Genomic DNA, 15,703 nt, shown 5'->3' with positions numbered 1-15,703 from the left:
GACAAGGAGCCTCATATCTATAGAAATGGCTACATTCCCTCATTATTCATTCAACAAATATTTCTTTATTAATATCAGATTAATTAGCATCCAAACAAACCTCTGGGATGGATGCAGTGAAGTCATGTTTCCCTAATAGCTGTACAGCCCCAGGGTTACAGTCAACAAATACAAGGAGACACTGTGGTGATCTATCAGATTCAGCACTCCTTCCCAGCCTTGTGCCCTAGGATCAGTCTAGTCATTGTGTTCAGGGAAGTGACCTTGTTTCTCAGCCCACAGAGAGGTATTGGGAAGAGGTCTTAACAGAAGACAGTGAATAGATTTAATATATTGTTCTGCCTTCTTCTACCTTTTGTATAAAAATGTAATATCAACTTTCATAATGTCTTGGGACATTTTAAAAATAATATTAGAACAAAATAATCCATGCTGTCTAAAACTCAGTTAACAGGGGGTGCCTGGGTGGCTCAGTGGGTTAAAGCCTCTGTCTTCAGCTCAGGTCAGGATCCCAGGGTGCTGGGATCGAGCCCCACATCGGGCTCTCTGCTTAGCGGGGATCCTGCTTCCTCCTCTTTCTCTGCCTACTTGTGATCTCTGTCTGTCAAATAAATAAATAAAATCATTAAAAAAAACCTTTAAAACTCAGTTAATGGGTAACTTCAACACCTGCTCCCTGCATATTAGCAAACATGTGTTTGAACAGACTACACAAATGGTCAGAGGTCATTTTGGGTGGCCACATTCTAGATATGCAGCTTTAACAAAAACTTACCCAGATTCACTACAGAAGTTACTATGGCCAGGTAATCTAGCACTTAGTATTGCCCCATAGCACTGATCCTTGTGAGGACCTGAGAAGAAGAGTCCATGCTGTGAATCAGTTGTCCTGGAGGCTCTGAACAGGGCTGGACAATCCTGCCTGTAACTTCCTAGCCACATTTTAGCAGTTGGAGAAAAAGAGCTGTTAACACTTTCCTAACTACTCAATTTCTCACTTGACAGTCCAAAGGGATCAAATGACCTGTCCCAGTTGAAACAGTCAGTAAGAGAAGGAGTTAGGACTAGAACACAAGTCCCTTGATTCCCAGTCCAGACCTTGACCACAATAATCTGCTACCTTTGACATGTCTTTAGCATTATTGCCTACAGAATGCCACTGTTAAAATGAACTGCTGTCCTGGAGGCCTCTTTCTTTCTCTCTCTTTTTGTAATTTTATTTACTTGTTTATTTGAGAGAAAGAGAGAGAGAGAGAATGAGAACATGGGCAAGGGGAGGGACAGAGGGATTTCCCGCTCAGCAGAGAACCTGATGTTGAGCTCAATCCCAGGCCCCCAAATTTATGATCTGAGCCGAAGATAGACACTTAATTGACTGAGACACCCAGATGCCCCTGGAGGCCTTTTTCATGAACACATTAAAAGAGGATGTTAGCAGTTCATAAGTCTTGGAAGATGGGACCTGCCTGAGGAGTACAGACTCATGTCAAAGAGTAATCATATTAAAACAAACAAACAAACAAACAAAGAGTAATCATATTAAAACATGATCAGGAAACCTGATCTCACATAGGACTTGAGTGCTCCTTCTGGGTGGATGGTGGATGGGTAAACTTTGGATGTAAAATAGTGGACTTGGGGGAATCTTTTAATGGCTCGTGGGAATAATGAAACCAAATATGGGAATAAGGATAGTCCCAGGAGGAGTGGAATACTTGGCCACCGCATTAGAGACTTTAAGATGGGTGTGGAAATGATATAGTACAGTAACTAAGTGTGCACTCTGGAGTCCAACAGATCTGTGTCTAAATTCTACTCTGCTGTTGATGAGCTGTGTGACCTAGCCTGCAGAAGAAAATAAGGTAAGGTAATCTCATAAACCCTGAACTGAGTAAGAGACTGGTCCTTGAGTCTGCACTAAGACCAGATATTGCTGATAAGGTAAAATGGCCAGTCAAAGTCCTCTCTTCGAAAAGTTTCACCTGATATACTATACTTGTAACAATCCCTGGCTCAACACATCCTAGCAAATGAGACAAACTACTGGAAGGAAGAGCTTCGTGCTCTAGCTGAGCTTCTTTGAAAATCACAACTAGTATGTGTTACAGCACTTTTATATCAGACTCCTCAGGACTATGTCTCTAAGCCTCCAGTGCCATTTGTACCTTTAATTGCTCCCATTTGTAGAATCCGATGATGAGTTTCATAAATAAAGCCCACCATTCTGTAGAGGCGGATCTACATTGGAGAGGTGACATAATTAAAGAAAGCAGGATCTGGGTGACTGGTGGCTCAGTTGGTTAAGCATATGCCTTGGGTTCAGGTCATGATCTCAGGGTCCTGGGTTGGAGCCCTGTATCAGCAGGGAGTCTGCTTCTCTCTCTCTCTCCCTCTGCCCCTCTCTTGCTCTGTCTCTCTTGCTCTCTCACTCAAATAAATAAATAAAATCTTAAAAAAGAAAGAAAGAAAATGGGCTTGAATTCCTTCTACTTGAGTTTGAATACACACTCAACATTTATAAACTACATAACCTTAGGTAAATAAAGTCACTCCTCTAAGTTTCAGGGTTTTTTTTTTTTTTAAGATTTTATTTATTTATTTGACAGAGAAATCACAAGTAGGCAGAGAGGTGGGGGGGGGCGGGGGAAGCAGGCTCCCTGCTGAGCAGAGAGCCCGAAGCAAGGCTCAATCCCAGGACCTGAGCTGAAGGCAGTGGCTTAACCCACTGAGCCACCCAGGTGCCCCTAAGTTTCAGTTTTTTATCTGTAAAAAGGGGATACGCATCGGGCTCCCTGCTCAGCAGGGAGTTTGCTTCTCCCTCTGACCCTCTCCCTTCTCATGCTCTTTCTCACTCTCTCTCTCAAGTAAATAAATAAAATGTTTTTTAAAAAGGGGGGGGATAATGATAGCATCCACTTTTTATGGGTTCTATTGACATTTAAATGAGATAATGTATGTAAAGCATTTAGCACACTGCCTGGAACATAGCAAGTACTATGAAACAAGTGGTTTTTACTTTGTTGTGAGAGAGTTGGTTTTCATCAGTGACAGTTTGCTTGAAAAGTATGCCTTGGGGTTCAAATTGCATATCTGATGGTCAGTCAAGCTGGTATATAGCTAGAAGATCCCTAACCCCCTAAATGCCCTGTCCCTAGCTAGAGTCCAGATGATCCCACATCCTTATCTTAGGAGCAATTTCAGGCCAGAGTGGCTGAGAATATACCTCGTAACCCTGTGTGTGACACTTATGGTCTCAGGGAACCGTACAGCACACTGACTATCTTATTTGACATTATCTAGTTCACCAATCAAAAAGGATGTAGCCTTGGAACTTGGTTTACAGACTACCAGGGCATACTTTTCCAGATGTACCTATAGGCCTTAGGACTATCCCAAGCTCTGGGGCTCATGACTCTACTAGCACTATGATGTTCATAGTACAGGTATTATCCCTAGTTCATGGACTAAGATTCTGTCATTCAAAGTAATTAAGGGACTTACAATTACCAAAGCAGCAACTGATCTGGGGCTTGAACCCAAGTTACTGATTCTAATTCAGTACACTTTCAAGATGTACTTTTTTTTCATTATTCTAATCAGAAATACAGATTATTATATCTTGAATTCTAGCCGTGACAATAATATCATAAACATCCTATGTCTTCGAGGAGAAAAAAGACTATAATCTCACTGCTAGAGACATACACATATATCCCTGCGTATGTATATATGTGTGTGTGTGTGTGTGTGTGTGCATTTTTTTCGTCCCGTATTACCAGGAACTATGATAAATTCACACTCTTCCACAAGTAGCCCCTTGATCCCAGGGGTTGGCTAAGATTTGGAATGCAGTCTAGGCCCTGAAAGAGTAGTTAGGACTTTCTTGCCTATAGACCCCAAACTGTGACGCTTGTCCAAGCCAGCCTCTTGGTCATTATGTACAGACATGTCACCTGGAAACTGCTCTCATAAACAGCTTTCCTCTTCATTACCTAGACTGTGCCACATACCTTGGCTTCCTTCACTTTATAAAGAAAGGTTTGAATAACATGATCTCTAAAATCTCCTCATTCCATGATTCCATTAAACAATCGTGCTGGGCAGTCTTCCAGTCTTCCGGCCTTGTTGCTTCTTCAGCCCAGGCTCTTTCTGGGCAAATAAGGATACTTGGTTTTGTATCTGCTAGGATTTTCACATCACTTTAACCCTCCTTTTTTTTTTCTCTCATTTTAAACTTTTTCTCCTCTTAAACTTTCCAGGTGTCCAGGACACAATACATGTAATGTTTTTGACAGAAAAAACATTGGGACAAGAAACCAGTTAGGTTTCTATTTCAGTAGCTCAGAATCACATGATGAGTCAAGTAAAGAAGAAAGATAAGGGGAGAACAAGCTTAAATGATTTCAAAGCTTTGTGTCTAGGAAAAAAGCGAAACTGATAATATCAACAAAGCCTGATGAATCTGAAGTCATGACGGTGGTTCATCCAAGTAGAAGTGAGGAAGGCAGGAAAAAAATCAGACTAGAACCCAGGTTAGTTATTATGACTTTACATGGAGGGGAGGGAAGATTTCTCAAGAACAATGAACATAAAGCAAGATAAAGGAAGAAAATGGACAACCTAGAATGAGGCACAGGAGACCAAGGATCCTGGTAGTTCAATGCATTTACTGATACCAGACATCAGCCTGCATGCCCAGTCCTATCCAGGTCCTGAGTCAGTCTTGAAAAGATGGGAGCAATACAGAAATTTCATCCTTACCCACAAAGGAGGTTGAAAGAAGAGTGTGGAGGGACCTAGTAGGAGAATATCTAAAATCCTTGGCTCATTATCTGATGTACCAAAGGTAAGAATCGTGGGCCTCCACACACTCACCAAACTGTAGCCTAATCCCTGGATTCCCATGATTGCCCACTCTGTGTGAGTGTTTTCCATCCCATTCCTGATTCTCACTCCACCTCCCTTCTGGGGTTGCAATACTACACTGAATCTCAGACCACTTGGCTAGGGCCCCAACCTGTTACCTGCCCTATATCAGGACTTTCTCAGTGAGGATTAGACCACTGACCACTGTCCTGCTACAAATCAGAGGTCTTCTTCTATCTTCTCTCTCCTTCCTCAACTCAAAACCTAATAATGAGGAGGTGCCTGGGTGACTCAGCTGGTTAGGTATCCAACTCCTGATCTAAGGGTCATGAGTTCAAACCCTGCATGGGGCTCCAAACACATCTGGGTGGGATGCCTACCTTTAAAAACAAACAAAAAAATCCTAAATAACAAAAGCTAGAGACTTCTGTAACTAACTACCCCTATCCACATACTTTTGGATCCTTGGCTGCTAGCTCTACCTGAAATGGAGCCATGCCCTTTTGGATAATATAGCTTTCTGCCACCTCTTTGTTGTTGTTTTTTTTTTTAATAATTTTTTAAAGTTTATTTATTTATTTGTTTGTTTGTTTATTTAAATAATCTCTACACCCAACATGGGGCTTGAACTTACTACCCCAAGATCAAGAGTCACATGTTACTCCAACTGAGCCAGCCAGGCATTCCCTCTACCACCTCTTCCGATTGGAGAAGATAAGGCCCAGGAGAGTGTGCTCTCTGGAACCAGGGGAGGAGAAATATTCAGGAAAGAGCCAATTTTCAAGCCAGTCAATCCTTCAGGAAGATGAGGGAGAATGAGGATGGCCTCATATTATTAAATGACAAGTAGGTCATGCTGACAACGAGGGTAGGTGGTTTCAACAGTGTGGTGGAGATAGAAGCCAAATTACATGGGACTCTTACATGTTTTTTTATTATAGAAAAACTGAGACAAGAATCATTCAATAATTATGAAATCTTTATTTTAGTCTGCCTTTGCCTACAAACCACAAAAAATATGTTCACAGAAGTTCATCCTAAAGACTCAATCCTCATAGTTTCTCAGAACCTTCAATATCCTTCTTCTCTGGTTTCTTCAGTCTTTCTTCCCTTTTCTCATATATATCCTACTTATCCCTCCTTATGTTCATCTGTGCTCCAAACCAGAGATATAGGGGGGCAAAAGAACTTAATAATGAAATCTCCAAAATAAATAAATAAATAAATAAACAAAATTATGCCAAGCACCTCCAGGCCAGGATGAAGAAAGGCACAAGAGAGACTCCTTTATCGCACCCTTAGGAGCATGAGAATCTTAATAAACAATGGTAATAGAAAACTGACCTATACAAAGAACTGGCCCTTCTTTGCCCTGAGCTGCTCAGGGGTCAAAAATGAAAATACCAAACAGGAAAGACTTAGGAGAGTTGTGGATGGAGGGAATATATAATTAAGTGCAAGCTACTATCTTCAGAAAAGCTCCAGAGAAGAGGGTGGGCTGGCAACAGCAGCAGAAGCCTCTGAAGAACCCTCTGGAATACTGGCATTCCCTTTGCTAGAGAGACACAGGGCACTACATGTCCCACTTGCTCCTTTTCTCTGACTGGAGTGCCTTCCCCCTTCTCTGACTGGTGAGTTTCCAAGGAGTCTTCAAAATCCAATCCAAACTACACCCATTTGATGATGACTTCCTTAGCAGAAGCTTTCCCTGGGCAGAGTACACTCCTTTGTTGTCTGAGCTCTCACAACTCTAAGAGCAAGCGAAGAGAGGGATGAGATAAGTGGCCCTACTGCTAAGTCCACCCACAAGTCTACCTGCTGGTCAGGAGCTCTCCAATCTCTGTGTCCTTGTGCCTCATTTAGTGCCTGGCACATAGTAGGGGATTGATCACTATGTGCGAGAAGGGAGAAGAGAAAAGAAAGAAGGAAGAAAAGGAAAGAAAAGAAAAAAGGAAAGGAAGAAAGAGCACGGTGGAGGAAGGGAGAAAGGAAGCATCTGACTTAACTCTGCCTGGCCAAAAAAAGGGAAATGAATCTTAAAAACTCTAGAGGAAAGAGAAAGAAAGGGGGGAAACCACTTTTCTGAGTCCTCTTTGTCTCTCACTTTTCCTCTCTTCCACCTCCTCTCACAACTTAGGACCTCATACCGCAACTGTCCTGTTGTCACTCCTGATCCCTGAACTCACCCCGAGGGAAAGAAAGAAGCCAGTCAGCCTTCTGACTTTTTCCATCACACCCCTCAAACCTCATCCCATCCCTTTCCCACTATGGACACCTGGCTCCTTTGCCTGGGCCTCCTCCTCTTCCCCACACGCAGCACTCCCGCCTCCTCTCCTGGGCAACTCAGGCCCCCGTGCAGCACCAGGTCGCCAGGTAGGGACAAGGACTTCTGCCAAGAGGCTCTTAGGGGCAGCCTGCAGGGTTGGGCTGAGCAAATACTGGACTGAGCCTGCAAGTTACCTGAGAAACAATATTGCCAAGAGGGCTTAGGTGTCCCGGGGATTGGAGAGTAGAAAGGAGCAAGTCCTGAAAAAAGGGAAGAGCATGACAATTACAGTCCTTTTCCCCACACTCCTCATACTCTTTCAGGGGTGGCCTTTCCACGTTTTTCATTTTGATCCATGGGTCAGAATCAGCATTTTGCTGACTGTCCTCTCGTGGCCCCTAAACACTGACTACTGGAACTTCTTAACTGTCTTCCCCGCTAGATACGCTTGCCCCACCCACAATCGTGTCAGGGTCCCTAAAGCTTGTAGAGCTGCTCCTGGGCCTCCTCACCTTATCCAGGCATTCCGCTGCCTCCCCCTCTCCAACAGCCTTTTTCCAGGAGTTCTGGAGCTACCTTTTGCTCAACGGAGATCATATATACAAAAGCGGTTTGTGAGTTATGAAACACTGTGCTAGAATAAAATGCTATCATGAATAAAGCCTTCTCCTTCTCCCCCATCATCTGTGTCCTTCTCTCATGATATTTCTGATCCCTTCCTCCACCTCCTCAGCCCCTGCTGCTCCCCACTCACCCAGCAGGTTTGGTTTGGTGCCGCGTGGGAACCAAAGTTATGTGCTGCACAGTGGGCAGCTCCAGGATGCAGGCCGGCATCTCAGCCCGAGGCCTCGGCAGAGTTCCCAGGCAGAGCCAGCGGCCCAGGCCAGGGCAGTAAGCATGGATAAGGTGGGAGAGGGCATAAGTACGGTGGCTGTAGCCCCCCAGCACCAGGAGCTCCCCCTGCAGAGCTGCACCTGCAGCCCCCACATGGGGGGAGGGCAAAGGTGCCAGATGAGTCCAGCTATCAGTCCTTGGCTCATAGGCCTCAAAGCTCAGTAGGTCCCCCGTCTTGCCTAGCCCACCTGCTACATACAGCCGGCCCCCTAGAGCGGCCATGACATGGCCAGCCCGAGGTATGCCCATAGGGCTCAGAAGTGTCCCTGGCTGCTCCAACTTGGGGTCATAGTGCAGCAAGGAGGACAGGTATTGGCCAGCACGGCCGCAGCCACCGCTCACGTACAGTCGGCCCTCCAAAACAGCAGCTGCGTGGGCAAAGCATGGTGCTGGCAGGGCAGGAGCTGGCCTGAAGGAGAACAGGGCACCTGATCAGGCAAAAATCCTCTTCGGCTTCCCTTCCAAACCCCCTAGTCTCTCCCTGAAGTCTAGAAACAGCCCCTTCCCTGCTCACCTCCAGACATTGAGCTCGGGGTTATACGCCTCCACAGAGTCAAGAGCAACATCACCGTTCCGGCCGCCCAGGGCATAGAGTAGTCCATCCAGTGCCACCAGGGGAAAAAAGCTCCGAGCCTGGCACAAAGGCGCCATCTCCTCCCAGTCCTCTTGACTGGGGTCCCACCTGGACACAGTGGAATGAGAGGTGAGAGTAGTGACCCCAGGACTCTGCAGTTGGCTGGGCCAACAACTTCCCTCAGCTGCCCACCCTGAGGACTGCTCTTCAATGGGGCCCATACCTGAGAGTCGAAGCCAGGGTGTTGGCGTGACTGTAGAAATCCTGTCCCCCACACACATAGAGTTCACTTCCTGCCAGGCTCGCAGCCCCGTGCCGGAAACGCCCCGGGGCAGGCAGGGCAGGGAGCCGTCCCCACTCCACAGTTCGAACCAGTCCTGTACCGCAGCAGAAGGCCCGGGCCCACCACACTCCTCGGGATGGCTGTCTTCTGGCCATGTCTGATCGGAGCCCATCCCCGCCAATCACTACCAGGGCCTGGTCAGGCTCCCTCCGCCTCACTTGACCCGGAACTGCAGCCTCCACCAGGAGCTGATGCAGCAAGTCAGGGGGCAGGGCTGGAGGCAGCCCAGCTGCCCGTACCCTCCGCAGCTCCCTGGTGGACATGCGGCCAAAGCGAACACATCGAAGCAGGGCCTTGGCCTCTGACTCCTGGGTCTCAGGGTTGGCAGCTAACCAATGCCACGCGGCCATGAAGGCCTCAAACTCCTCTTGCACATGTAGTTCATCGCTATCCAGGAGCTCGGCCAGGCAGGCAGACGATAAAGAAGGGAAAGTGGGGCACAAAGCCACAGCAGGCAGGTGGGTGAGGAGGTAGTGACGGGCTTTGCTCCAGAGCCTCTCTAATCCAGGGGCTTCAGCTATGGGGAACAGGGCCAGGCAGCGTGCGGGGCTGAGGCCCCGGGCCAAGGCTCTCTGGCACAGAGCAAGGCAAGAAGAGCTCTGGTACTGCAGAGCAGCCTGGGCAGCTCTCAGTAGTCCTGGCCACCTTGCCCGCACGGCACCAGAGTAGGCGAAAGAGACGAGGAGTCTCAGGTCCTGGGCAGAGATGGTATGCAGAGACACCTCTGTGCCCTGGGATTCCCTCATCCCACTCAGGAGCATGGCGCCAAAGAACTCACTGCCACAGGCCAGGGCTGCTCGGTGCACTGCAAGAAGAAGCAGAGGGGAATCCAGAGTGTTGCAAATTGCCAGGCATGATCCCAGCTTCACACCCCCAAGTTGGGCCCACCACCCAAGGCCACAGGCCAAACTGTGGTGCAAAAGAATACCATGGGGTGCTTGTTAAAATGCAGGATTCAGGGACCCACCGCCAAAGATTCCGACTCAGTAGGTCTTGATGGAGACCCTAGAAATTTGTATCTTTACATTTTCAAGCACCCTGCATGATTCTCGTGTTAGTGGCCTAAAGACACTGTGATTAACATTGCTTTAGTTTTTTGTTTTCTTTTTTAATCTAGGTCAATTAGAAAAAGAGCCTTGATGGATCAAGTTGAGCAGATGCTATAGACAGCATTTGCTAAAAGGGGGCAAAAAACAAACTGCAAAGACCAATGTGTAATTTATATAAGTTTGTATTGTGAACAAAATAAAGTTTTTTCCTTTGCCGTCGTAAAAGCCACTAGCTTCAGTCATTCTGTTAGTCCAGTTTTAATTAGAAAAAGGTACCACACTCAGGAATGGCTGTGACCTAACCTCCTCTAACTGCCATCTCCTACTTAAGGTTTCCCAGGTACAGCTTTTCTCTGCACACCTCCCGCCCATGTCAGTACAATTCATGGAATCATGACATTTTAAACTGGAAGGCTTCGAAATCATCCAGTTCAGTTGCTCCTTTTAAGAGAAGGAAACTGAGTCCTACAGAAAGGAAGTGACTTATTTTCTATCCCACAGATAAGAAGATCTGAGCTAATCTCACCACCCAATGGCAATGGTGTCAGGCTGCAAGGAGCGTACTCGGGTATCCATATCCGTCCTGTCTGCATGGCCCCCATAACACCGAAACGATCCGGTTAACCAAAGCTACTAAATCATTAAACTCATATGCTTCCTAATGCAACTCAATTTAAGATATTTGGCATTCGGCATGGAGTATTCTGACCAAAATATTTAACCTAAATCTAATCAAAGCTCTAGCTCTCAATTCAAATTTATAGGAAATTAAGAGACTAAGGGAACAAGCTAAAACCATGATGAAAAACACATACACATCTAGAAAATGGAGCATTCTATAAGCTAACTAATCTTGTTTTTTCAACCAAGTCAAGTCATCACAAAAGTAAAGGAAGCATAAGAGATGTGTATCTGAACACAGTATAATCCTCAAGTGGGTCCTAGGTTGAATGAACCAGCTCTAAAAGACATTTTTTGGACCAGTGGGAAAATTTCAACGTGGACTAGATAATACTAAGGAATTATTGTTCACTTCATTAGACACAAGGAAGGTATTATGGTAATGTCCTCTTTTAAAGAGACACAGACCCAAGTATTTATCAGAAAAATGTCAGATTTACTTTAAACTTCAGTGATAAATAAAGAGATGAAACAAATATCATAAAAATGTTAACTGTTAAGGGGCATCTGGGTGGCTCAGTGGGTTAAAGCCTCTGCCTTCAGCTCAGGTCATGATCCCGGGGTCCTAGGATCGAGTCCCGCAGAGGGCTCTCTGCTCAGCAGGGAGCCTGCTTCCCTCTCTCTCTCTCTGCCTGCCTCTATGCCTACTTGTGATCTCTGTCTGTCAAATAAATAAATAAAATCTTTTTAGAAAAATGTTAACTATTAAGTCTGGGAGACGGGTGTTCAAGTGTTCATATTAATATTTTCTTAATTTGCTATGTGTTTGAAATGCTTCATAAGAAAAAAGAGGGAAATGCTATTGGAAGTCCTCTCAGGCAGGTAACAGGGCCGAACTCCCAGGAAAGCTTACAAACCTCCAGCTGCTCTGACCAACTGTGACACATTGGCCTCTCTCAAAGGACAGGTGATGTTGATGTGGCTTTCCACTATCTTTTAAGCAGTCACTAGTGCCTCAGTGCTTCCTGAGAAGTGATTATCAGTGACAGCTTTCAAATACATATTGCCTGAGAAAATCTGCATTCCTCAAGGCAGGTAAGCCTTTTCAGTTCCCATATAGTCAACCAACCTGTAGCTCAGGGCCACAGGGAAAGGGTCATGGCCACTTGTATTCTCCCTCCTATTCATCATTATTCCCTAGAATTTTAAATGACAGGTTTCCACCATTAAGTTGGAATGTTTCTTAGGGAAATGAAGGCAGGGATAGAAGTATGTTTAAATTCCAAACCCTAGAGAAAACTTTATAACTATGAAATTATAAATCCCCCCTCCAGTTACTACTATCAGAAATGATAACAAGCACACAGAGACCTCCTGTGGATTGAATCTCCCCCCATCCAAATCATATGTTGAAGCCATAGGCCCCAGTGTGGTGATATTTGTAGGTGGGGCCTTTGGCAGGTAATTAGGTATGGGAGTGGAACCCTCATGAGTGGGATTACTACCCTTATAAGAATAGACATTATCGAGATAACCTCTCCCTCCACCAGGTGGGGATACAGTGAGAAGGTGGCCCTCTGCAAACCTGGAAGAGAGCCCTAACCAGAATGTGACCATAAGGGCACCCTGATCTTGGACTTCCAGGCTCCAGAACTGTAAGAAATAAAGTTCTGTTGTCAAGCCACCCAGTCTATGGTATTCTTTTTTTTTTAAGATTTTTTTATTTATTATGTATTTGACAGACAGAGGTCACAAGTAGGCAGAGAGGCAGGCAGAGAGAGAGAGGAGGAAGCAGGTTCCCTGCAGAGCAGAGAGCCCAAAGTGGGGCTCGATCCCAGGACCCTGGGATCATGACCTGAGCCAAAGGCAGTGGCTTTAACCCACTGAGCCACCCAGGTGCCCCCTATGGTATTCTTGTTAAAGCAGTCCAAGCTAAAACCGGATGGTTTTTCCTCTGGGAGTCACAGAAGCACTTTGGGTTCCAGTCATTCCAGTGAGCAGTAACTTTGTGATTTTGGACCTGTCTTGAAGTCTGGTCTCTTTATCAGTAAGGTATAAAAGCTAAACTAGATAATCTCTGAATCAATACCTTTTAATTTTAAATTTGTATGTGCCTGCATTCTAACTCCCATTTGTCAGATCCTATGTGTCTTTGGTTTGGTTGCACAGGAGGGAATGCGTGGCCTAGTGAAAGCAGACTGGGCTATTGAATATCAGCTAATATCCTTGTTCTCACCAGTTATCATCTCTTAGTTTACCACTTTCCCCCTGCACCTAGGGATAATGATACCTACTTCACTAGTTTAAAGCAAGAATGAAAAGAGAAGATGTGTGTAAAAATTCCTGGACCCCTGTAGAATCTGAATAATACTCAATTTATTTAACCGTCCTTAGCTTTCCTTGTGATGAACACAGTTAACTTCAAAGTGCCATGTCCTGGTAGTCTTAAGATTGTGGAAAAACAAAACCAGATCTTGTTGTTAGCTGTAGGACTCCTATCTACCATGGTGTCAAGCACACTTAGGTGAGAGGACACACAGTGAGTTTTCCCACCATATTCCTCTGGCTTTCCTGTGTCCAAAATAGAAGATGTCAAGAAGGGCCTTTGGTTAATCCCTGTTTGAGTCAATCACTTTCTGCTTGTTCTCCTGGCTTAGACTATACTCCTAATACCAGCCAGCTGGCTGGAAATCCCTTGTTACTGGGCACAGGGAAAGCCACACATTGAAGGGTCATCTTAAATCTGTCAGTGCTCCCAGGAAAACAACTCAGCTGCGCATGCCTCACTCTCAGTGGGTCAGGAAAGGCACCAAAGGCCACCCCCAGGGAAATTCTGACTGCAGCAGGGATCAAAACCACTGTGGTAGGGATCAAACCACCCACAGCTTGCACACACATATTTGCACCTGCAGTAATATAATGCCACCCAGGTCCTCACCTCGCAGCCGACAGCCACCCGCCTCCAGCTCCAGGTCACACCCGACACCTTCTTTGTATAGGAGCTCAATACTGCGCAGGTTCTCCCTCAGCTCCTCCACCCGGCTGGGCGGCTTTCCGTCTTCCCTGGCGCTTCCAGCCCCTTCGCATCTCCACTGGGCCGAGGTCTTCACCCGGGGTGCTCCCAGAGCCTCCGCCACGACCAGCACATCCTCCCCCGGGGCAGGGCCCAGGAACCCCTCATAGGCAAAGGTCAGCACGGCCTCCCAGGCCCTGGCGGTCACGTCGAGGCTGAGGGGCGGTTGTGGACCTCTGCCGCCCAGCAGCCTGTCCCGGAAGAGGCTGCTAATCGCAGCCAAGATTACCCGATGCACCCCGTATACTCGCCCCTCAACGGACACCTCTTCGTCCAGCAACAACCTCTGCTCCCGAAGCCGCTGTGCCTCCGCGAAAAACTGGCTCGGGTGTTCCTCGCTGCGCAGTCCCTCCGGCTCCGCCGAGTCGTCTTCGTCTTCAGTCTCTTCCTCCTCTTCTTCCTCTAGGGACAAGGCTGGAGATGGAAGGTTCCCCGGGGCCAAAGGCCTGGGGACCGTCTCTTCCAGAGGAAAGGGGGGCAAACCGGGATCCTCATCCGGGGAAGGAGGCCAGGAAGAGGTTTTCCGGTCGGGTAAAGGGAGGCCGAGGAGGTCCTTCTGGGCGGGAAGAGAGACGCTCCCGGGGTCGGAGGGATGATGTGCGGAGTCCGAGACGCTCATGGTTCGGTTGCTGTTTTGCCGCAGGTGAACGGAGGGAAGAGAGGAGAGGTTCAGAGCTGGATCCAGAGAGGCCGGAGGAACCCCTGCCTCCGGCCCGGCAACATGACAGTCCCTCTCCCTACTTCAAACCCCACTCCCCACCCCCAATCCCAAGGCTCGAGCCCCTAGGCTATGCTGCCCAACTCTGGGATTCACCAAGCGCAGCGAAGCATGCAAGGAGCCTGTGTACGGATTCAGTACCCGCAGCGTATCCCACCCGGCTTGCCCCCAGCCCATCCCAATAGTCACCCTCCCGAGAAACCAGCGTTCCTCCTGCCTCTCACTTGAACCTTCTTAGCTTCGGACCGTGTGGCAAAGGGAACTTGCCCCGCAACCGGGTCAATGGCCCCACCCGACTAATTATAGCCCGTGCTGGCGGGCTTGGGGACTGGGCTCCCGGCGCCCGAACTCTGACATCCAATCCCCTGGGGCTCGTCCCGAGATGACCTCCTCCCTTCCACCTGGAGGTCACGTCCTTGCGCTGAGAGAGGCAAATTCAGAAGCCAAGGATGATGCGGGGATGGGGGAGTGAGCCAGGCTATAAAGACTGCGTTCACCGGACGGGTCCGGGGCGGGGAGGGGGAGGTCTGCGCAGACCCGCGAGAGCATGGGACCAGAAAATCGAAGGACGTGTTTGGGGTCAGTTCTAGGGTTTGGCTGTTGGTTTTCCTGTGCACGATAAAGCTGAGATTCTGGAGGGAACAGTACGGACGTGAAATGCACACAAAACCAGGCTGGATCCACCCAGGGCAGAGGCGAAGGGGAGGGAGTCAGGGATACCTACCACCGGTGATCCACCCCGCAGCTTGGGATTTCCTCCCTGTCCAGAAGTGGGGTCAGTGGTGAGAAAGAGAAGCCCAACCCTGTGTGTTCAGAGAGTCAGGGTGAGTCTAATCCTCACCTAGATCCCTGGGATGAGGACCCAACAGTGGAAGGTGGGGTGATCTCTGCTGCTGGGGGGGAACCAATGTTCTGGGGGGCCATGAGCATTTTCACTGGGGTGGGACACCAACAGCTGCTCCCTCTATCCTGGATAACACCTCTTTCTTACTCTGAGACCCCATAAATCTGGGGGTTTGCCACAGTTCTAGGTATCTTTATGGGAAAGAAATTTAGGGAATAGGACAGCAATGCCTCTTCTCTCCCCTCTCCCTGGAAGATAGGATGGGGGTTTGGGGCGTGGCTGCTGGGGTGGATTTGCTGACCAATAAAAAGATTGGTCCAGGTTGACTCAGCCAGGGAGCAAAGCATGATTGTTCCTCACACTGCTGTGACAGGGTGGCTTTCACATCAGGGAGGGGTGAGACCAGACTTGTTCCTCTTTCCTCTCCTCTCTGGTGGCACTATTTCCTATTTCAA

At 47.5% G+C, this 15,703-nt stretch overlaps 1 protein-coding gene across 1 annotated transcript; it reads right to left on the bottom strand.

Annotated features, from left to right (window-relative positions):
- Positions 1–5,831: 5,831 nt before the first annotated feature.
- KLHL33 (kelch like family member 33) lies at positions 5,832–14,309 on the bottom strand. Its single transcript, XM_080809808.1, has 4 exons — positions 13,552–14,309; positions 8,824–9,748; positions 8,541–8,708; positions 5,832–8,435 (listed from the first exon to the last, which is right to left on the bottom strand). Exons 1-4 carry the CDS (start codon positions 14,303–14,305, stop codon positions 7,883–7,885), a joined length of 2,400 nt encoding a protein of 799 aa, XP_080665934.1. The 5' UTR covers positions 14,306–14,309; the 3' UTR covers positions 5,832–7,882.
- Between the last annotated feature and the right edge of the window lie 1,394 nt (positions 14,310–15,703).

The sequence above is a fragment of the Martes martes genome, assembly GCF_963455335.1.
Source record: "Martes martes genome assembly, chromosome: 7".
NCBI lineage: Eukaryota > Metazoa > Chordata > Mammalia > Carnivora > Mustelidae > Martes > Martes martes.
Note: the sequence above shows the minus strand (reverse complement) of the source record. Positions and strands in the feature narration are given on the sequence as shown.